This window comes from Microcaecilia unicolor, chromosome 6 (assembly GCF_901765095.1).
Source record: "Microcaecilia unicolor chromosome 6, aMicUni1.1, whole genome shotgun sequence".
NCBI lineage: Eukaryota > Metazoa > Chordata > Amphibia > Gymnophiona > Siphonopidae > Microcaecilia > Microcaecilia unicolor.
In genome coordinates, this window is record NC_044036.1 from 298,085,733 (window position 1) to 298,108,189 (window position 22,457).

At 43.9% G+C, this 22,457-nt stretch overlaps 1 protein-coding gene across 1 annotated transcript in view; it reads right to left on the reverse strand.

The window, feature by feature from the left end:
• Positions 1 to 22,457, reverse strand: part of LOC115473214 — a 68,144-nt gene that overhangs the window by 45,033 nt on the left and 654 nt on the right. The window contains exon 2 of the mRNA XM_030207994.1: positions 1,184 to 1,320. Coding sequence (XP_030063854.1) covers positions 1,184 to 1,320 — 137 coding nt within the window. The remainder of the gene's footprint in view (positions 1 to 1,183; positions 1,321 to 22,457) is intronic.

Consider the following 22,457-nt stretch of genomic DNA (forward strand, 5'->3'; position numbering starts at 1 on the left):
AAAAGGGCCAGTAAATGACTGTGTGCTAAAATTAAAAGTAGCACATGACTATTTACTGCCTCAGCACTTACTGCCACCCTTTGACCTAGAGGTAAGGGCTCACGCGCTACTCATGCAGTAATCAGGCAGCACGCGCCAATGTGGTCCACGCTGCCGATTACCTCCGGGAACGTCCCCCATGGTAGAAAATAGAAAAATATTTTCTAACATGGTAAACAGCACGTGCCAACTTCAAAATTACCGCCTGGCGCCCACCACACAGACAGTAGTGACAATTTGGCATGCGCTACATGCGCGGTAGCCCTATCGCTGCTTAGTAAAAGAGCTCCAGAACCAGTTATGTTCCCGACACTGTCATAGTGACCTGTTAACCTTACCAGTTTGGCATTTGGAATGAGGGGCTTTCCAAATGCCCCCCCCCCCCCATCCCTACAGTGCAGTGCTGCTCCATAGCAGCTGTTTACCAAATCCTAAACATGCTTAGGAGCAGGTGTAACTCCCAGCATCAATCTTTTAGGACACAGAAGTATATTGCTATTGTCCCGCCCAAAACACGCCCTTTGCATGCACTTGGGTCTTATATGTGCACTAGTAAAAAAGCCCCGTTTCTGATGCAAATGAAATGGGGGCTAGCAAGGTTCTCTTCTGTATGCATGTGGGAGTGTGTGTGTCCCTGCCCTCTGCCCTCTCTCCCCTCCCCCCTCTGAGTCCTTCACTGTTACAGAGAGAGTGATTTGATTTCATGCTTTGCTGTGTTTTCCTTCACTGACTGTTTGTGTTACAGACAGGGCGGGGCAGACACTCATGGGGAAACCGGATATCTCTCTCCCTTCACACTTCCGGCTGGAGGCTTCATAGAACGTTGGTGGTGCCTTTTATATAGAGAGATATCCCAGGCTTTCTAAAATGGGAACTTAGACTTCCATGCAAGATAAACTTTTGAGTGCTGGTATGTGTGCATGTATTAAATCTGAATAGTTCTTGTAAAATGAGGGCTGTATTTCTGAAGTTTCAAGAGCACATTTTTACTCAGAAAAAGCATCTGAACAAATTGGCAGGTGGAAATGCGTTGGTGGTACTTTGTCCCAGAATAATTTTCAAATTCACCACATTCTGCAAAGTGAAAAGTACATGTGGGCAGTTTAAAAATGACCCCAGTGTTTGAAGTGCAGCATATACTTACCTGCTGCGGACATCTTTTACTTTTACTTGTCCTTGACTAATGAGAAATTCCAGCCAGGCATAATCGACTTGTTCTTCTGTTTTATGTCCAACTTCATTCCATGTGGCGCTGGCAATGAGAGTCCATTTACCTTCAATCTGTATAATAAAATACACTCGTAGATAAAAACTGACTAAGGTGACACTGTTATCTACATTTCTACAGCTGGAAAGCAGTACTTTGTAAGGTGATATAAATAATCTATGGAATTCAAATTGAATATGTGGAAGTTCTGAAGGGTTTCTTTTCTATGTGAAATTAATGTTACCTAATTTGTCAGTAGAGGAGGGGGAGTGATCTCCAAGAGCAGCTGGAGCAAACGTCATGGGATCATCTGGGTCATATGAGTTCATTCATTTCTCTTTGTACCTTTTATGGGCTGAGTTTTAAAAACTTTAGGTTGGAGTTATGTGAGTGGACGAGTAATTTTCAAACATTTTTTAATACAGGAGCAGTGGGAATTGAAGATTTTTTTTTAATTCTATGAGTTTTGGGAAGGAAGAGGATCTGGACTTGGGGAAGGTGGTTTGTTTAATGTTTTAGGTCACAAGAGAGGAATCTTGAGTCTTGGCTGTCCAGATTTAGACCTGGTATTGCAGAACACAGCCCTGAGCACCCCCCCCCCCCCCCCGTTTACTAAGCCGCGCTAGCAGCTGCCATGCGCTAATGCCGACCCAGCCCATTCATTTTGAATGGGCTGTGCTGGCATTGCCGCATGGCTTAGTAAACAGGGGGGATAATCTGAAAAACGGTGTTAGCCATCCGGTTTGATCCTTCCAACCCTGAAGCATGTCAGCTAATTACCTAGTAAAACTTAAGTAAGTTAAATTTATCAGATCAGTTTAGTAAATTTTCAAAAGCTTTGATCTAGTTGGCTAAGAGGTCTATTTACTAAGCTGCATTAGCAGTGCTGCCTTTTCCAAAGTGCTGGAACGCCCTCAACAGGTAAACCAGAAGTATTGCACCAAACACACCTTAACTTTGATAGCAGGCATTTGGTGCAGATTATTTATTTATTTATTTATTTTATTTATCATTTTACTTAATTACATTCACATTTATCACATAAATGTAAGGAAATACAGAAATTAATATAAAAAGGAAAACATTTTCTCTCAACAATATATATTTACATAATTGTCCACAATTGGAAGATCCAAGATCAGGAAAACTATCTTAAAGAAAATAAGAAAAACTCAAAATGGTTAATCTTACACTTCACATTTTCTGAGGGAGGAAGGTTAATCGGTTATTCCAGCCGGTACAGTGGTAACTGAAGGAAGTTGCTGCAGAGGATTCTTCATCTGTTTCCACAAATTCTAATAATTTCTTAGGTTCAAACAAATAAGTAATAAGGAAATAAAACACTTACAAGGGAATCGCGCCAGGAAGGTCCCACCTAGGGCAATGATTCCTGGCTTAAAAGCCAAGACCTCACACCTCCCAGTCTGCGATTCCTTTGATGTGTCAGGAAATATATTCCTCTTTGAACCCAAAAAACTATCAACCATGTATCGGAAATACAATTTTAAAACATTGTTCCTATATAAATCAAAGACGAAAGTCACTAATAATAACTATCTATAACTTCTAAATTTTCCAAAATGTCAGTTAAACTTACATCTCTTTTCTCTGATAAAGAAGATTTTAAAGGAAATATAATTTTAGTCACCAAAAGGTGGCTATCAGAAGGTATTAGCAAAGTATCAGAGAAATATTTCTTCAAGAATTCAGTAGCTGATATATAGGATATTATAGGTAAACTAGTAAAAAAGGCCCGTTTCTGGAACTAATGAAACGGGCGCTAGCAAGGTTTTCCTGGGAGTGTGTATGTTTGAGAGAGAGAGCCAGAGTGAATGTGCGGGTGTGTGACAGAGTGAGACTGTCTGTGTGACAGTGTGTGTGTGAGAATGAGAGTGTGTGACAGGGCCCCACCCCTGTTCCTAATGCCCCTCACCCCGTTCCCTCCCCTCCTTTTCCTCCTCCTTCCCACACTTTGGGTTCCTTAAGGCTTTCAAAAGTCTATGTACCCCCATGGCCCTAACGCCCAGTATCCGGATACCCCACCGCTTTCCTCCTCACCCCTCCCCCAAGATGTAATACTTTCACGTCCTTCATTTTTTTTTTAAAGTGTCCTATGTACCCTGTGTCCAAATGCCCGGCATTCAGATTGTGTTCCTCTCGTAAATTTTCATTTCTTTCATTCATTCAGAACTTGCCCCCCCCCCCCCCCCCCGAACACTTTTGGTTCCTTCAGTCTTTTAAAACTCTCCTATGTACCCTGTGTGCTAATGGCCAGCATTGAGATTGTTTTCCTGTCCCAAATTTGCATGTCTTTCAGTCATTCACAACTCCCCCCCCCCCCCTTCTCCAGTTGAACACTTTCGTTTCCTTCACGGCCAGATGCACAAAACCTAACGAGCCCACAACTTGCGTTTTAAACTGGTTCCAGCCAGTTTAAAACGCAAGTAGTTTACCCGGGGCATGCACTAAGGGCATTTTCCCTGCCACGGTAGCAGGCAACGAAAACGGAATGCAAATGATTCAAAAGCTATTATAATGAGCTGCACTACTGTTGCAGCCCATTATAATGAGATGCACTACCGTTTTTCCGATTCCCTTACCGTAGGAACCCTAACGGTAGGTCTGCACCTCTCGTTAGGGCTCCTGTGAGGGAATCAGAAAGGAAAAGGGCCCCCCAAAAAAAGTAAAAAAGAAAAAAAAAAAAGCAGGGAGCGCATGTGAGGGGCGTCCTTTAAGGACGTTCTCTCCCTGCGGTTGTGAGAGACGTTTTTTTTTTTTGCAGTTTTTTGCTCTGCCGGCGCTCGTGTTTTTTTCCCCCTTCTATTTTGTCTTCGCCGTGCCACTTACCCCTCCACAGCAAAATTTTTCTATTTTCCTGGTTGCTGGAGAATCGGGATGTCCCTTTAGATTAGGCTCCTCTTCCTGGTCTCTTCAGCCAATCAGAGCGCGTTTCGCTGACAACAGCCAGCTAAGCCCGCTTTGATTGGCTGAAGAGGCCAGGAAGAGGAGCCTAATCAAAAGGGACGTCCCGATTCTCCGACTCAGGTACCAAAGGAATAGAGAATGCAAGTGAGCTACAACGAGTAGCTCATTTGCATTCCCTATCGTTGATGCATTCCCGTTCCCTACGGATTCGCTATGGAATCCGTAGGGAACGGGAATTACCGACGTCTTTAGTGCATCTTGCTCTCAGTCTTTTAAAACTCTCCTATCTACCATGTGTCCTAATAGCCAGCATTCAGATTGTTTTCCTTTCCCAAATGTTCATGTCTTTCAGTCGTTCAGAACTCCCCCCTCTCCCCATTTAACACTTTCGGTTCCTTCAGTATTTTAAAACTCTCCTATCAACCCTGTGTCCTAATGGCCAGCACTCAGATTGTTTTGCTTTGCCAAATTGTCTGTCACTGAGGTCAGTGCATGCCTGCCTAGCAGACCACTTCTGGCAGGCACGGTCCCAGGCACATCCTGTTGGAGGTGAGAATTATTATATAGGATTTATCATTCTCAAGTTATTTTCCCTTAATTGGTTCTCCAGAAATTCCAATTTTTACAAGAAAGATAACTACTCTTCATTACCAAATTATCTGATTTTCATAGAGAAGCCATTTCCGTAATCAAAGTCTCTATTTTTATATCTTGGACTTCCACTTTGTTAGATAAGTATTAATATAAATTCTTTAACTCATATAGTGAAAAATTTTAAACATCTGAAGAACAGAGTTATTCACATTCTGCTGCAGTTCCTATAATACGTCCATTATGACATTATTGGCTTCACCAAGTCCAATTTCTCCACAGAAACCGCTCCAGATATCTTCGGGGGGAAGAGCTCACTCTCCAATCCCCCAGTTGGTTTATTATCCGAGTCAATGCTGCGCCAGGACCTCCTCGGGTCACATGAAAATCCTAACCCATTTCGGGCGTTTCCATTATTGACCTCCATAGCGAAGCATTACTATTTCCGGGTCTTGGAGGGGTCGTGCCAACAGGGGGACTCAAAGTCACTCCCTCCACTGAGATTCGGCAATAAAGCCTTGCTGTTCCCCGAAGCAAGAACCGATATCCCCGACGTTATGACCCCGAATCTCTCCAAAATAGACTGAGAAATGGTGGGAACCCCGGCCGTGTTCGAGGAGGACAGCACCATGGCTTTGCCTTTTCTCTTCCCCATTCTCTGGGGAGCGCGCCCTCTTCTTCAGGCATTCTGGTGTAAAACGGGAACTCAACTAGCGTACGTCCTCCCTCAACGCCATCTTGGATCCTCCAGGTTGGGACACTCTTTGTCTGGTTTCTCCTCAGAGGCCTGTCTGATATGGGTAACCCTACAGCATAGCCCTCTGAGTCATTGAAACACGGAAGCCTCTCCACCACTTACAAGGTGGTGTCCCTTCGGAGGGGCAGATTATTTATTTAGATTTTGCTCACACCTTTTTCAGTAGTAGCTCAAGGTGAGTTACATTCAGGTACACTGGATGTTTCTCTGTCCCAGGAGGGCTCACAATCTAAGTTTGTACCTGAGGCATTGCAGGGTTAAGTGACTTGGCCAAGATCACAAGGAGCAGCAGTAAGCCCAACACAAGCTTACCATTTGCTATACAGGAAGTACCGCTGGGCTACCACAGCAGCCCAGCGGTACTTTCCACCCCTAGCGCGCTGTCATTTCTGGTGCTACAAAAATGTATTTATTTTTGAAGTTACTGCCGGGTTAACGTGGGAGTCCTTACCGCCACCAAATGGCCACATGGCAAGTGCTTTACTTGCTGCATGGCCATTTTCTGCAGGAAGGCGAGACTTCACTTTTAACAGCTGCAGTAAAAATGGGGCCTCGGCGCATGTTTAAAACACACGCCGATGCCAGCACTGGCCCCCTTTTGCCGCAGCTTGGTAAAAGGGGCCCTAAGTCATTATTTAGCTGGCTAGATTTGATATAGAGCAGTTTCCAGAGGAGTGGGGTGAGGTGGAGACAAGGACAGTATCTGAATTCATGAAAGCATAGGACAAGCACAGAAGATCTCTGAGGGAGAGAAAGTGATTGTAGAGCTGAACTGTTGGTATGGATGGTCTTTATTTGCTGCTATGTTTTAAGTTTCAGTCCATAAGTAAAAATACCATCTAAGGTTCAGCAACACAGGTCTTTTTACCCACAGAGAGGTTGAGGTATAACGAAAGCCTCAGTTTCCCTATTGTCCTCTTTGTACAGGGCTCTTAATCTTTTTAAAGAGAAGAAATGGGTAACTGGGTCTCCTCAGTATCAGAACAGTAAAATCACAACCTGAATAGAAAACAACTTCTAAAGCTTAACAGTGCCACCTACAGGCTTTAGTAGGGATTGCACTTCTTTGTGTTCAATTTAATGGGGTCCTTTTACCAAACGGCAGTAAAAGGTGGCCTGCGTAATTGCCACCGGTAATTTTCTTTAAAGGTCCAGTAAATGGCCATGCGCTAACGAACACATGGCAATTTGCTATAGTGCTAACCTGGCAGTAACTGGGCCGTGCTGGGCACACCCCCAGCACTAGAAAAAAAAAATCCTAGTACTGGAAGCCGGAACTACCGCCGTAGGGCCAATTTGCAGTTCGCAAACCCGGTGGTAGCCCTACCGCTGGGTAGTATAAAGGCCCCACTAAGGATTTATAATTCCCATTTTTCAAGAGAATTGTACAAAGCAAAAGTATAACAAATCCAATAAAAACAATCAAAACTGAATGACAACAGTAACAAAATAAAATGGCAATGGGAAAATCCTCCTTTCTGCATACCACAATCCTCCCCTGAGATACACATTCCTACACAATATAAAATCCACCCTCTCCTCTTTATAAAACAGACAAGAAGGAGACAATCTACAAACTAAACAGCCAACTTTTAGCCTTTTAAAAAAACAACAGCATATAATTGGTCAAAAACTTTGGATCTGATAGAACATTCCAAAATGTGGGAGTCCTTCGATAAAGGAACATTATGCAGTTGAAACTAAATGGAAGTGGTGAGCAGAAAAAAAAAGCATAGCTTATGATGTTGACTAGAACATAGAAGCTGATCCTATTTATAGACCACAATTTTAGCCCACATGTATTGTGAATCTTGGTTATTTATTATTCAAAACCATTTTGTTAAAGGAATCCAATGATGTGATTTGAGCAGTGAAGCATCCCTCTCCCATTTAGGGCTCTTCCTGGCTGCAGTGCTCTTTACAAGTTTTAATCTAGGAATGAGCAGCCTGTAAATTTTCATAGCGTTACATTTCCTGTGTTATTTGCAGTACTATTTATTTTATTTTGTTTCATCTACCTTACTACTACTACTATTTAGCATTTCTATAGCGCTACAAGGCATACGCAGCGCTGCACAAACATAGAAGAAAGACAGTCCCTGCTCAAAGAGCTTACAATCTAATAGACAAAAATAAAGTAAGCAAATCAAATCAATTAATGTGTACAGGAAGGAGGAGAGGAGGGTAGGTGGAGGCGAGTGGTTACAAGTAAGAGGTGGGCTTTCAGTCTAGATTTAAAGGTGGCCAAGGATGGGGTAAGACGTAGGGGCTCAGGAAGTTTATTCCAGGCGTAGAGTGCAGCGAGATAGAAGGCGCGAAGTCTGGAGTTGGCAGTAGTGGAGAAGGGAACTGTATAATTATAGTACAGCAAGAGGCCCTCACTGGATGCCCACCGGAAGGGTGGAAGGCCAGATTTTAGGACTCAGGCTGTAAAAATACCAGCTAGGTTTAAAAATCTATGACTGGCTGAGTAAGGACTTGCTTTTCCTGCAAGTTAATATGTGTCCCAGCTTGGGATCCATCCACTGGAATAGTGGTGGGTCAATTTACATACCTTAAACAGCTTAAACTGCTAAAAGGCACTGGCTAGGTCTGAAAAACTTATGACGGCCTGGTTGCTGAGCCCCTGCAGTAGCAGGGTTGCTTGGTAAGCCTTATTAGAATTTAGTGTGACATTCAAAAGCAGTGCAAAAGCCAAGATCAAGGAATTGATGGCTAAAATCCTAAAAAGTTTGGTTCAGAACATGGAGTCTGTTGCAGTTAAAATGGCAGCCAGAGTCACAAGATATGGAACTGATCTCTTCATCTTAGAAGAGATGGTTGCACAAGATTAGGAACAGACCATATTAGGAGTTTACAAGACAGGAAGAAGATTAAGAAACAGGTGGACACCTGATCTGTGGTTAAGATAAAAAAGTCCCTCTCCATAGACTTGTATGGGGACCAAATACTATATAAGAAATGCAAATCTGAGCTAAAATCGGAGTCTTTCCCCAACGAATCTCAGAGGGCGAAGCTCTGGCCGGTTGGACCCAGAATCTGACTGATGTGTGTACCAACTTGAAGTCCTGATTGGTGAGAATAAAAGACTATTTCTATCTCAATATTCTCTAGTCTCTGTGTTAATTTCTCTGTTTCATTTCACACCTTATATCACATAAATAGACTATCTTTAAACTCTAGTACATCATGTGGGAGAATAGATGCCCTAGGATGTCCTTGGAAATTAGGAGCCAGAAAACAGAGGTCATATTTAGGAGACTTATTATGAGCCTTCTGAAACCCTCTCTCCACCTCCGTGGGCAAGGGTCCTGCGGGGGTCTAGAGAAGGGTAATTAAAAACAGAACAGATAAGAAGAATTTATCCATGGAACGGAGTGCACGGGAAGGACGAGTGTTGGAGAGATACTGGGGAGCAGCAGAGTGAGTACATTTATAGGTTAGTAGAAAAAGTTTGAACAGGATGCGAAAACAGATAGGGAGCCAGTGAAGCGACTTGAGGAGAGGGGTAGTATGAGTAAAGCGACCCTGGCGGAAGACGAGACGGGCAGCAGAGTTTTGAACCGATTGGAGAGGGGAGAGGTGACTAAGTGGGAGGCCAGAAAGAAGCAGATTGCAGTAGTCTAAACGAGAGGTGACAAGAGTGTGGACGAGGGTTTTGGTAGAGTGCTCTGAAAGAAAGGGCGGATTTTACGGATGTTGTACCTTCAATGTCGTTAAGAGTATGCACTCTTTGTTCAATAAGGCACATATTCATGGCAGAAGTTCATGGAACTGTGGCTGCCAGTGCCACAGTGTCCTACCTGCTGCTGGTGGCCACCCAATGCCACTGGTGTCCACCAACTGCCCTGTATGCCACTACTGTCCACCCAGTGAACAGTGGGAAATCACCTGCCTACTAAATGCCCTCCTGTTGGGCACCTTGCAAACTGGGGTTAACAGATGGAGCAGCCACTTAAACCCCACATTTTCCACAACCTGTAGGGGCTGATGACCCAAAGCGATCATTTCACCTATGTATCATGTAACCAGCTTGGATACAGCTTGCCTCTTGGTATAGGACAGAGCGGTAGGACAACAGCCCATTTCCTCTATTGTAGGCTGCTTCTGTGTTCGAGGTAGGGTCTGAGGAAGTGGGTTAACAACAGCTGTTACTTTCCTCATACTACTGCTTCATCCCTCTGACTTGAAGGACTTCCAGCTTCCCTGGAAGTCACATAACCCTATGTTGTGTTTGTAAGTGGTACTTCATAGAAATGTTTCAAAGATGGCCAATTATTTTCACCTGGCTCACATGCTTTTTACAGGGCAGACCTTTTCAAAGCATTGATCTTCCAGGACACAAAAGTGCCTCCAAACATTGGATTTATTTCCCCCTTGAATCCTTTATCCCTGTTTACTTGGCCATTCCTATGAAATCCTTTGATGTCGCTGAGGCACTGATGATTAGAGTTTCAGAAGATGCTGGTGTACTAGTAGGAATATGAACAATACTATGGCTACCATTTGCGTCTGTAGTAGGACTTTCCTCATCATCAGACACAGGGCTCCTAAAAATCTCCTCAGCTACCACAGATAAAATATCACCAGAACTTTCCATTTCTAATTCTTGGATATCATCATCATCTGATTCCAAGATTGTCTCCAACGCAAACTGGATAGCAAGGGAAAGAGAGCATTGTAATGGTTTTGGCCAGTGGCGTAGCCAGAAGGCAGTTTTTGGGTGGGCCAGTGGGCAGGTTGGGTGGGCATGCTTTTCCTCTTCCCTTTCCCCCCCTACCCCAACCATGAACTTAAAAAAATGAAATACTTTAGCTGGTGAAGATCTCTAGCCCACAGACCCCTGTTTAGAAAAGCACATCAGTCAAAGGCACTGCTCCATGCTAGTGACACTGGCTTCAGCACCATAGGCATGCTCAGTTCTCATGCATGACATATTCCAATCATTAAATAGAAAATAACATTTTTTCTACCTTTGTTGTCTGGTCATGGTATTTTTCTAATCATGTTGTCCCAGTCTCTGGTTTCTGCATTCCTCTGTCTTCTCTTTTTTTCCAATATCCTCTGTCCATTTGACCTTTCTTCTCTCTCCATGTCCACCATCCATGTCTTTATCCTCCCTCTGTGTCCTTGCTCTTATCCTCCCCCATGTCCAGCACCTCACCTTTGTGACCCTGCTCTTATCCTTCCCTGTGGCCATAATCTCCCCCTATTCCTTACCTTCATGTCCAACATTCTGTCCTTCCTTGTGTTCAGATTCTTCTCCCATTCTTTGACTCATGTCCATCAACCCCTTTCTGTGTCCAGTCCTTCCCTGCATCCATTCTTTCCCCCTCTCCGCCGTTCCTTCCCTCATTCCTTCACTTATCCAGCAACCCTTGTGAGCATTCATTCTAGGTATCCAAAATCTTCCACCATTCTTCCTTCATACCCAGCATGCCCTCTCTATGTCCTGTTCCTCCCTGTGTCCACCCCCTCCATTCCTTCTCTTGTGAGCAGCATTCCTTCCCTATATCCCCGACCCCCAATTCTGCATCTCCTCTATTTTCTGTCCTCCTCTGTGTCCTTTTTCTTCACCCCCAATCCAGCATGTCTTCTATTTTTCAGTCCTCCTCGGTGTCCTTCCTTATGCCCAATTTTCCCCTTCTTGTGCTCTGGCACTCTCAAATCTTCCTGCCCCTACAGCAGCTCTCTCCCCTTCAACCGACAACAGCTCCTTAAAACTAAACCCAACGATGCAGTCCTTAGAAGGCAGCGCGGGACCTCCCAGCCAAGTCAGGCTGATGACTCTGTGAGGTGTCTCACCCCTAAGACACAGATTTCCTGTTTCTGTGAGGGCGGGAGGGGCGGGAGTCCCGCCCCTCCTGCCCTCTCAGAAACAGGAAGTCCGTGTCTTAGGGATGAGACACCGCAGAGTCATCAGTGTGACGTGGCTGGGAGGTCCCGCGCCGCCTTGCCTTCCACAGACTACATCATTGCAGCGAGCCCTCGGATACCGTCATTACTACATCATTACCGCTACATGGATACCATCGTTTTGGCAGTGATCCTTTCTCCCACCCCTGCCTTGCACTTTGTAGACATGGCGTCCTGCTCCAGAGCCCGCCCTCCGCCGCACTGATGCAACTTCTGTTTACACAGGGACAGGGCGGAGAGAAGGCCCCGGAGCAGGATGCCATGTCTGTGAGTTGCTGCCAGGCAGCCAACAGTAAAGTGCAAGCGCCACGGCAGGGGTGGGAGAGGGTGAGAAAGAAATGGATGTGTGTTTCTGGGTGGGTCCGAGGCAAAATTGGGCGGGCCCAGGCCCACCCGTAGCTACGCCCCTGGTTTTGGCTACTGCTGCTGTACTCCTTTACTGAACCTCTAACCCTCTTCCAACTTCTTTGTCTGATAGCATGTGCCTACTTCTGTTTGGGAGACTAATACTAGTGGTACAACGGCTGTAGTTTTTCTTCCCTACTTCTCTTGCCCTCTTTTACTTGCATGTTTCCTCCCTCTTAAAAAAGGCATGATTGATGTGTGTAGGTTAAAAACAAAAGAGTAAGAACAGGAACATATTCTGTATGTGTGTCTCTCTCTACATTCCAGTGGCGTAGCCAGGTGGGGCCATGGGAGCCTGGCCCCCCCCCCCCCCAAATTTCCTCTGGGCCCCCTGCAGGACGTCAGACTCAGAAACAGAATGAAGGAAGAAGAGGACCTCGGCTGGCGGGGGTTGGGGTCCCCTGCCAGCAAAGGTAGGCGACGGCGGGTTGACGGCAGGAGGGGGGGGGGGGTCGAGAGGGTCGTCAGCAGAGGGGGTCCAGGGCCAAATCTATGGGAGCCCAGGCCCCTGTGGACCCACATAGCTACACCCCTGGTAGGCACGCTAATGTTTTTAGCACGCGCTACGCTTTGTAGCGCTATATAAATGCTAAATAGATTGTAAGCTCTTTTGGGCAGGGACTGTCTCTTTGTATCAGGTGTTCAGCGCTGCATGCATCTGGTAGCGCTATACAAATAATAATAATAATAATAGTAGTAGGAAAAATGTTAGCATGCCATAGTAAACAGAGCCCTTAGACTTACAAAGTTCCACAGGTTACAATGTAACTTTGTAAGTCTAAGTGGCTTGAAAATACACCCTATGTAACTTTGTAAGTAAGTGCTTTGAAAATACGCCTCTTTGTATACCACCCTGACCCTTCAACAAATCATCAGAGCAGTTTACAATACAGAGTATAAATAAAATGCATCAGAGTAAAGAAACACAGTTTTCTGTTGGTATTAACCTCGCAAAACCCAAATCTTTCACTCAGAAATCAAAGACCTAAATAAATGAATGTGCCTTTAATCTTGGCTTAAATTTCTTCAATGATGTTTTAAGGGCTCCTTAGTAGTGGAGAATTTTATTTTGCTATGGCTCAGATGACATGAGAATCAGATTATTTTTTGAATGGTACCTTCCATGTTTTTTGAATGCATGTTATTTGTGGTTAATTTTGTTATCTCTGAAGTGTCCCTTCCTCCCTTCTCACCCATTACTTCCCTCACCTGTAACTGTCTTGTCTGTCTGTATTATTTAGATTGTAAGCTCTTTTGGGCAGGGACTGTCTCTTTGTATCAGGTGTTCAGCGCTGCGTGCGTCTGGTAGCGCTATACAGATGCTAATAATAATAATAATAGTGTTTTGTTGCTGTTTGCCAACTTCAATAAAAACATTTAACTCTAAAGATATCACAATGCTTAAAAATGTAATTATTGAACTTTAAACACACTTACCGGTAATACCCATTTGTTAAATGATAATGTATATATCCTTAAAAAAAAACAGATGGTGTTTGCCTTGATAATTTTTGCACCTTGTCACTGTGTTGCAAGATGAAAAAGGTTGAAAATAACTGATCTAGAATAACTACAGAAGTCTACAAAGTAACAGCAAGGAGGCTGTGATTGGTCCAAGACAAAGGGACACATTTAACATTGGTAATAGAGACTGAAGACAGGTCCAAGGAAAAGAAAAAGGTCAATATAGCATGGTCACCTGACTATCAAATTAGTATAGAGGAAAGGGACAGGGAATGGGATTTGATATACCACCGTTATGTGGTTTTTGCAACTGCATTCAAAGTGGTTTACATATTATATTCAGGTACTTATTTTGTACCTGGGGCAATGGAGGGTTAAGTGACTTGCCCAGAGTCACATGGAGCTGCAGCGGGAATCAAATCCAGTTCCCCAGGATCAAAGTCCACTGCAAAAAACCTCCAAGATTACATTTTTCAAGCTGCACTCTACATGGAAACATTTACAATATGTAGTTCACACGCCAGATAGATATTGCCAGATCATTCAACCCAAAAGGAGGCAATGTCTGCTTTTAAACTGCTGCACCTCTAAAGTATTTTGAGAGTTTTGTGATTGAAAAATCTGATTAAAATCCAAATGAGCACATGACATATTCCACTGTATTTTGTAGATTACTGAAGGTAGCACTGCTCTGGAGTATGAGGCTTGCACTCTTGTACTAATGTTATCATGGATAGTTTTAGATATTGTTATTATTAATAAGATTTATTAAACTGTCTTTATGAAGAGATTCATCCATTGCAGAGTACAACAGGTTTAGCTTGACTTAACTTTCGTGGTGTTAACAGCATAACAACAGTAAAATGACCGAATGTAAGCATAAAATACAATCAACGGGGAAAACCTGGAGACAGACAAATTAAATCCTAGTAATAGCAACGACATGATACAGTATCAGAAATATATCTATATAATAATATAATCTCTCTTGTTGTCCCCCTTCTCCTCCACTGCTAACTCCAGGCTTCGCTCCTTTTCTCTCGCGGCACCTTATGCCTGGAATAGACTTCCTGGACCTATACACGTCTAGCTCCATCTCTACCTGTTTTCAAATCTATGCTGAAAACCCACCTTTTCACTGCTGCTTTTAGCTCCTAGCCACTACTCAATTGCCCTCCCCTTGTCCCTTCCTTTCTTCTCACCTATTACTTCCCTCACCCATAACTGTCTTGTCTGTCTGTATTATTAAGATTGTAAGCTCTTTTGAGCAGGGACTGTCTGTTTGTATCAGGTGTTCAACGCTGCGTGCGTCTGGTAGCGTTATACAAATGCTAATAATAATAATAACAGCAGCAGCAGCAGCACAGTAGAACATTCATATAAAAGAATTTTAAATGTGAGCAGAATCGTACACCATAATAGGCAGCATGGAAGTACCTCAGGGTTCTGTTCTTGGTCCCCTCCTCTTTTCTATCTACACTTCTTCCCTTGGTTCATTAATCTCATCCCATGGCTTTTCCTACCATCTCTATGCTGATGACTCCAAAATCTACCTTTCTACCCCTGATATCTCACATTGCATCCAAACCAAAGTTTCAGCGTGCTTGTCTGACATTGCTGTCTGGATGTCTCATGCCACCTAAAATTAAACATGACCAAAACCGAGCTTCTCATTTTTCCCCCCAAACCCACCTCCCCGCTCCCCCCCATTTTCTATTTCTGTTGATGGCTCTCTCATTCTCCCTGTCTCCTCAGCTCGAAACCTTGGGGGTCATCTTTGACTCTTCTTCTCTGCTCATATCCAGCAGATCGCCCTGTCGTTTCTTTCTTTACAACATCCGTAAAATTCGCCCCTTTCTTTCCGAGCACTCTATCAAAACCCTCATCCACACCCTTGTCACCTCTCGTTTAGACTACTGCAATCTGCTTCTTGCTGGCCTCCCACTTAGTCACCTCTCCCCTCTCCAATCGGTTCAAAACTCTGCTGCCCGTCTCGTTTTCCACCAGGGTCGCTTTACTCATACTACCCCTCTCCTCAAGTTGCTTCACTGGCTCCCTATCCGTTTTCGCATCCTGTTCAAACTTCTTCTACTAACCTATAAATGTACTCACTCTGCTGCTCCCCAGTATCTCTCCACACTCGTCCTTCCCTACACCCCTTCCCGTGCACTCCGCTCCATGGATAAATCCTTCTTATCTGTTCCCTTCCCCACTACTGCCAACTCCAGACTTCGCGCCTTCTGTCTTGCTGCGCCCTACGCCTGGAATAAACTTACTGAGCCCCTACGTCTTGCCCCATCCTTGGCCACCTTTAAATCTAGACTGAAAGCCCACCTCTTTAACATTGCTTTTGACTCGTAACCACTTGTAACCACTCGCCTCCACCTACACTCCTCTCCTCCTTCCTGTACACATTAATTGATTTGATTACTTTATTTTTGTCTATTAGATTGTAAGCTCTTTGAGCAGGGACTGTCTTTCTTCTATGTTTGTGCAGTGCTGCGTAAGCCTTGTAGCGCTATAAAAATGCTAAATAGTAGTAGTAGTAACACTGATATAACAGATATGATACCATGTCAGCACATGTCTTAGCAAGACCAGTATCATCTTACAATGAGGGACATTTTGATATGATGTCTAAGTCTAAACTGAGATGTTTTGCTGAAAACATCTCTAAAAAATGTCTAGCTCACAGCCATAATCTGCTAGCTCCGAGTGACCCTCAGCGGACACTAGCCGAAAATCAGTCTAAAACAAACCCGAGATAGCTGGAGAGTGGAGCAATAGGGGCCGCGGAGCCAGGACCACCTCTCGATTACCTGGACCGGGCTGGGACACCGCTAAGAGAGACTACCTTCACAGGTACACTTAAGACCGCAAGGCAGCCGGCCCCGGCCTTAACAACTGCCCGGGCACCCACCCCCACCGGCGGACCGTATACCCGCGACCACCGACTAAGAGGACGACTGAGAGGACGGGCACAGACGAGCTCCATCGGTAGACCAAAAGGCGGACAAGGGCAGAGCTCACGATCTGCTTCAATGATCCCCAATGAGTGATCACCCTGACCCGAGCACCCTCACATATGGGCAGCCGGACTTCCCCGGAGAGAGAAGGCCTCACCTGCAGATCGTGGGGTGAGAGGCTGCAAACTTCTTCCGACGCCTCCCCAAGCAGACCGACGCCAGCCAGGATTGGTGAGGCTTGGACAATGGTGCTCTCCACTGCCCCAGACATCACAGACTGGAGCTGGCACCCTGTGCACGCTGGGAGGCGAGCGAACGCCATGCAACCGACCTCCCACCACGATTTCTGAGAGAAGCGAAGAAGATGCACACCGCGCATCGGAAAGACAACGCGAACTAGGAACCCGACGGAGACCCGACAGTCGCCCCGACCCGGGACAGACCATCACCACTTCACGCCAAGCACGGGGACTGTGGAGTGGGAGACCCACGCACACCCCTGGAGAAACTAGTGCACCCGAGCCTGCATCGACCATCCTCTACCCTTGCAGTAGCTGAGCTGACCGCATCCAGCTAAGTTCCACCGGACCCCCGCGTTCCACCGGAATCCACGGCCGGAACCCAGGACCGGAACCCGACGGGAAAACCGCCAGTTAAGGAGCGGAGCAGCCCACGTAAGTTGCGGGCACCTGGTGAGCGGTGAAGGAGACAAAAGCGGCGCGCATCGGAAAGACAACGCGAACTAGGAACCCGACGGAGACCCAACAGCCGCCCCGACCCGGGACCGACCATCACCACTTCACGCCAAGCACGGGAACTGTGGAGTGGGAGACCCACACACACCCCGGGAGAAACTAGTGCACCCGAGCCTGCATCGACCATCCTCTACCCTTGCAGTAGCTGAGCTGACCGATGTTACAGCTTTAAGAACATTTTTTGCTGTATTTGTAGCACAATATTATCCTGATACTTGATTTGAAGTGAATTAAATTCTGATACTTGACTTTAAACTTCTAACAGCTTCTGCAGAGGACTCCCGAACCTCTTCTTCCCTTAAGGTACCTCACAACATTTCCTGCTGTATTTGCAGCACAATATTATCCTGATACTTGAATTGTAAAACTGACTGTAACTGCAATAGCATTTCTGCTCTACTTGTAGCACAGTATTATTCTGTTATCTGAATTGTAAGATTGATTGTAATTCTAATACTGAAACATCCTGAATTGCTGTAACAACTAACACCGAAATCTTCTAACCAACGACCATACTATAGGACCCCCATCATATTACAAAACATTCCACGACTGACTGCAACACCTCGCCAACTAACACCATTTCATTCTGCCGACCAGTAATTTAAAATAGAATACTGCACTACACCAATCAAAGCCAATATGAATATCAACAAACTGCTTTTAATTATCAATTTTCTCCCCCTAATCTACTATGCATGGACAACCCCCCGCACAGACAACAATCTACCCATACCACATAAACCCTACAGACAACTCAACTACAGTACAACAGAACAAAAAAATAACAACCAATTAAAAGGAAAAGGAACTACGCATGGAAACAACCAACAGAAAGGGAAGAAAGGACACAACAAAACCAGATACCAAGAAAACAGACAGCTAATAAAAATCAACACCTCCTCGTCTCAAACCAATCCCTACCAAGCAATTTGACTAGGTTATGTAAACGCAAGATCGGTAGTTAATAAAACAACAACAATAACAGACCGGATCACGACAGACAAGCTTGATCTCTTAATTATTACTGAAACCTGGATCAATGACCTTAAAGACCCCATAATTTTAGATCTTTGTCCCCCAGGCTACAAAATCACCCACTGGACAAGGAATGGAAAAAGAGGAGGAGGAATAGCCATAATCTACAGATCCCAGTTCACCATTACAACCGTAGCCGAATCCGTCCTGCCCCAACTCGAAATTGCCTCAGTTAGAATCAGCCACCCAAATCTGATGGAGCACCTGAACTTAGTCCTGCTCTACAGACCGCCAGGTAACTGGCAAGAATGCCAAACACACTTTATGGACTTCATATAGAACACATGTGTCTCTACCTCAAACTTACTTATAGTAGGAGATATCAACCTACACCTTGAAGATTCTACCTCAACAAACGTCCAAGAATGCGAAGAATTCCTTCAATTATGGGATTTCTACAGGCCAACTACGCAACAAACCCATATCAAAGGACATGCACTAGATATCATCACATACAAATTCGCCCCTAACTTAAATTTAGCAATAACGGATATAAAATGGACACCCATACCATGGTCCGACCACTATATAGCAAACTTCTCCCTCATATGGCAAATGAAAGAACCAACCCGCAAACAAGAACAAACCACCTATACCACTAGAGGAAAAATAGATCCTTTAACATTCTGGCAACAGTTCTATGATAACGGATGGACAATAAAGACAGATACAAGCCAATTTCTCGAAGAATGGGACAATAAATGTAGAAACATATTAGATAACATAGCACCTATTCAAACCAGAACCCCACACAGAAAGAACTCAGTACCATGGTTCAACAATGAACTGAAAAAGTTAAAAACACAAGTTAGAAGGTTAGAACGAGCATGGAATAAAAAGAAAAACGATTCCACATTCACCACCTGGAAGAAACTACAAAGAAAATATAAATACACCATAAGACAAACTAAGAGACTATATTATAAAACGATAATTGGACCAGAATACAAGGACACACACAAACTCTTCCAACTCGTGAACAAATTATTAGATACTACACCGGTAACTTCTGACAACACATACAAACCAGCAGCAAACAATCTCGCAAAATACTTCAATGAGAAAATCATAAAACTACGTCTCCTGATACCTGTCAATACCATAAACTATACAGAGCTTCTTGAATGTCTAGACCCAAAACCTGGTGAATACCCAGCGGACAGAACCTGGACTAACTTTGAGGCGCTATCAGAGGACACCATTTCCCAAAAGCTCAAAAGGTTTGCCAAATCTCACTGCAAACTAGACATATGCCCTAACAACCTAATAAAGTCTGCACTTCAACAATTCACAACAGATCTTACAGAGCACCTGAACTACATGTTACAAAATGGACTCTTCCCAAATGATAAAGGAAATATTTTACTCACCCCTATACCCAAAGATGCAAAAAAAAGCACAAGCGACCTAACCAACTACCGCCCAGTAGCATCTATTCCGCTGATAACCAAAGTAACGGAAGGAATGGTGACCAACCAACTCACCGACTACCTAAATAAATTCTCTATACTGCATGACTCCCAATCAGGATTTCGGTATAACCACATCACCAAAACAGTATTAGTTACTCTCATGACTAAATTTAAACAATTGATCGCAACTGGTAACAATATACTTCTCCTACAATTCGATATGTCCAGCGCTTTTGATATGGTTGATCACGGAATATTACTACACATCCTTGAATACTTTGGAATTGGAGGTAATGTCCTCAAGTGGTTCAAAGGCTTCCTAACCACACGATCTTACCAAGTGATATCTAACTCTACCACCTCAGACACATGGACACCCGAATGTGGAGTCCCACAAGGATCCCCCCTCTCGCCGACTCTCTTTAACCTAATGATGACACCCTTGGCCAAATTATTATCCAATCATAACCTCAAGCCATACATTTATGCAGATGATGTAACGATCTACATCCCGTTTAAACAAGATCTAATGGAAATAACCAACGACATCAACCAAAGTTTCCATATCATGCATTCTTGGGTGGATGCATTTCAGCTGAAACTCAATGCAGAAAAAACGCAATGCCTTATACTCACCTCACAACATAACACGAACAAATTCACCACCATAAACACACCAAAACTATCCCTTCCCATATCGGACACATTGAAAATTCTTGGAGTTACCATCGACTGACGTCTTACATTTGAAAATCATGTGAAAAATAAAACTAAAAATATGTTCTATTCAATGTGGAAACTAAGAAGGATAAGACCTTTCTTCCCAAGGACCATCTTTCGTAACCTGGTACAATCACTAGTGCTTAGTCACTTAGATTACTGCAATGCATTTTACGCTGGCTGCAAAGAGCAAATCATCAAGAGACTACAAACCGCCCAGAATACCGCAGCTAGACTCATTTACGGAAAAACAAAATATGAAAGTGCTAAGCCCCTGAGGGAGAAATTACACTGGCTTCCACTTAAAGAACGCATCACATTCAAGATATATTCTCTAGTTCATAAAATCATCCAGGGAAGTGCCCCAGCCTACATGTCAGATCTGATAGACCTGCCACCCAGGAACGCAAAAAAGTCATCTCGAACATTCCTTAATCTGCACTTCCCCAGTTGTAAAAGCCTAAAATACAAACTAACGCATGCGTCTAACTTCTCTTACCTGAGTACACAGCTGTGGAACGCATTGCCGCACAGCTTAAAAACTACATATGAATTAACCAACTTTCGCAAATACCTGAAGACCCACCTATTCAACAAGGCATACCAATAAGAGCAGCAATTATAAAGTAACACATCGCAACCTTACCTGTTATCTACAATGCTCTTGCCTACATCCACTAGTTTGAATTTCGATCACGCTATTTTCTATGATATCTCCACCTTACCTATTGTCAATAATGTTTTCTACTTATAGTTACCTGTTTAAATTTCGATGATACTACTTTCTGTGTAACACTAACTTATCTCCTAATCTACTATCTACTAACAACGACACACTGTAAGCCACATTGAGCCTGCAAAGAGGTGGGAAAATGTGGGATACACACGCAATAAATAAATAAATAAATAAATAAATAAATAATCGAACTAGAAAGACTTCTAAATTTCTGATTTATTTCAGTTTTCATTTCATTTTTTTTTTCATCTCATTATTTATATACTGCTTAGACCTAAGTGGTTTACAGCTTTATTTTACAGGTAGTAGGTCTGTCCTTACTGGGCTCACAATCTAAGTAGTACATTGTACTACTATTATACCTGGGACAATGGAGGGTTAAGTGACTTGCCCAGGGTCACACGGAGCTGCAGAGGGAATTGAACCTGATTCCCCAGGATCTCAACCCACTTCTGACCATCAGCAGTGGGAATCGAACCCAGTTCCCCTGGTCCACAACCCATTACACTAACCATTAGGCTTTGAGCTAGATGTTTTCATGCTCAACACGTCCATCTGTACCATTTTTGAAAAATGTCCCAGGAGAAAAACCTAGAAAAACAAGCCATAGGCATGTCTGTCTGGCAGCATTGCTAGTAAACTGGCCACACAGACATCCCAGCAGTGCAGAAGAACAATCTAGTAGTCAGTGTGGTGAACTTCACATAAAGGAGCCCAGGTACAAATTCTACCTAATCCCCTTCATATTATTATTTTTTATTTGGATTTTGCTCAGTAGTAGCTCAAGGTGAGTTACATTCAGATACATTGGATATTTCTCTGTCCTGGGAGGGCTCACAATCTAAGTTTGTACCTGAGGCAATGGAGGGTTAAGTGACTTGCCCAAGATCACAAGGAGCAGCAACGGGATTTGAACCGGCCACCTCTGGATTTCAAGACTGGTGCTCTAATCACTCCTCCACTCCACTACTGTATTGTGAGCCTTCCAGAAAGAGAGAGAACCAACAGTGCCTAAAGGTCCACCACTACAATAGCCCTCAGGCTTGCAGGCCACTTATATACAGTACTACTACTACTTATCATCTGACTTCAGTTATTGTCGTTTTCGGTTTTCATCAATTTTTTTCGCGAAAAATTTGTTTAGGATTTTGTCGGTTGCCTCGGATTTCGTCGGCGTGCCCACGTGACCTCGCTGCTAATTTTGCGAAAACAAAGGGCGACCCACGCATTCTACTGCTCAGTGTGGCGTTGTTTCTCATCTAGCCAAACAATTCCATGTTAAATGTTCATTTATTCTTTACATTAGTCTTTGCCTCGGTTTTGGTCGATTGTTTTCGGACGGATTATCGACGAATACCGAGATATCACTGTATTTAGGTACAGAAGGTATTTCTGTGTTCCAGGACAGCTGACATATTTGTACTGAAATTAAAGAGTTAAAGCGTGAATTAAACCTGTCCCATTGTTCATTGTCCACTGCACTGACCACTAGGCTACCCCATCTACTTGCTTGCTGCTTTTTTTAG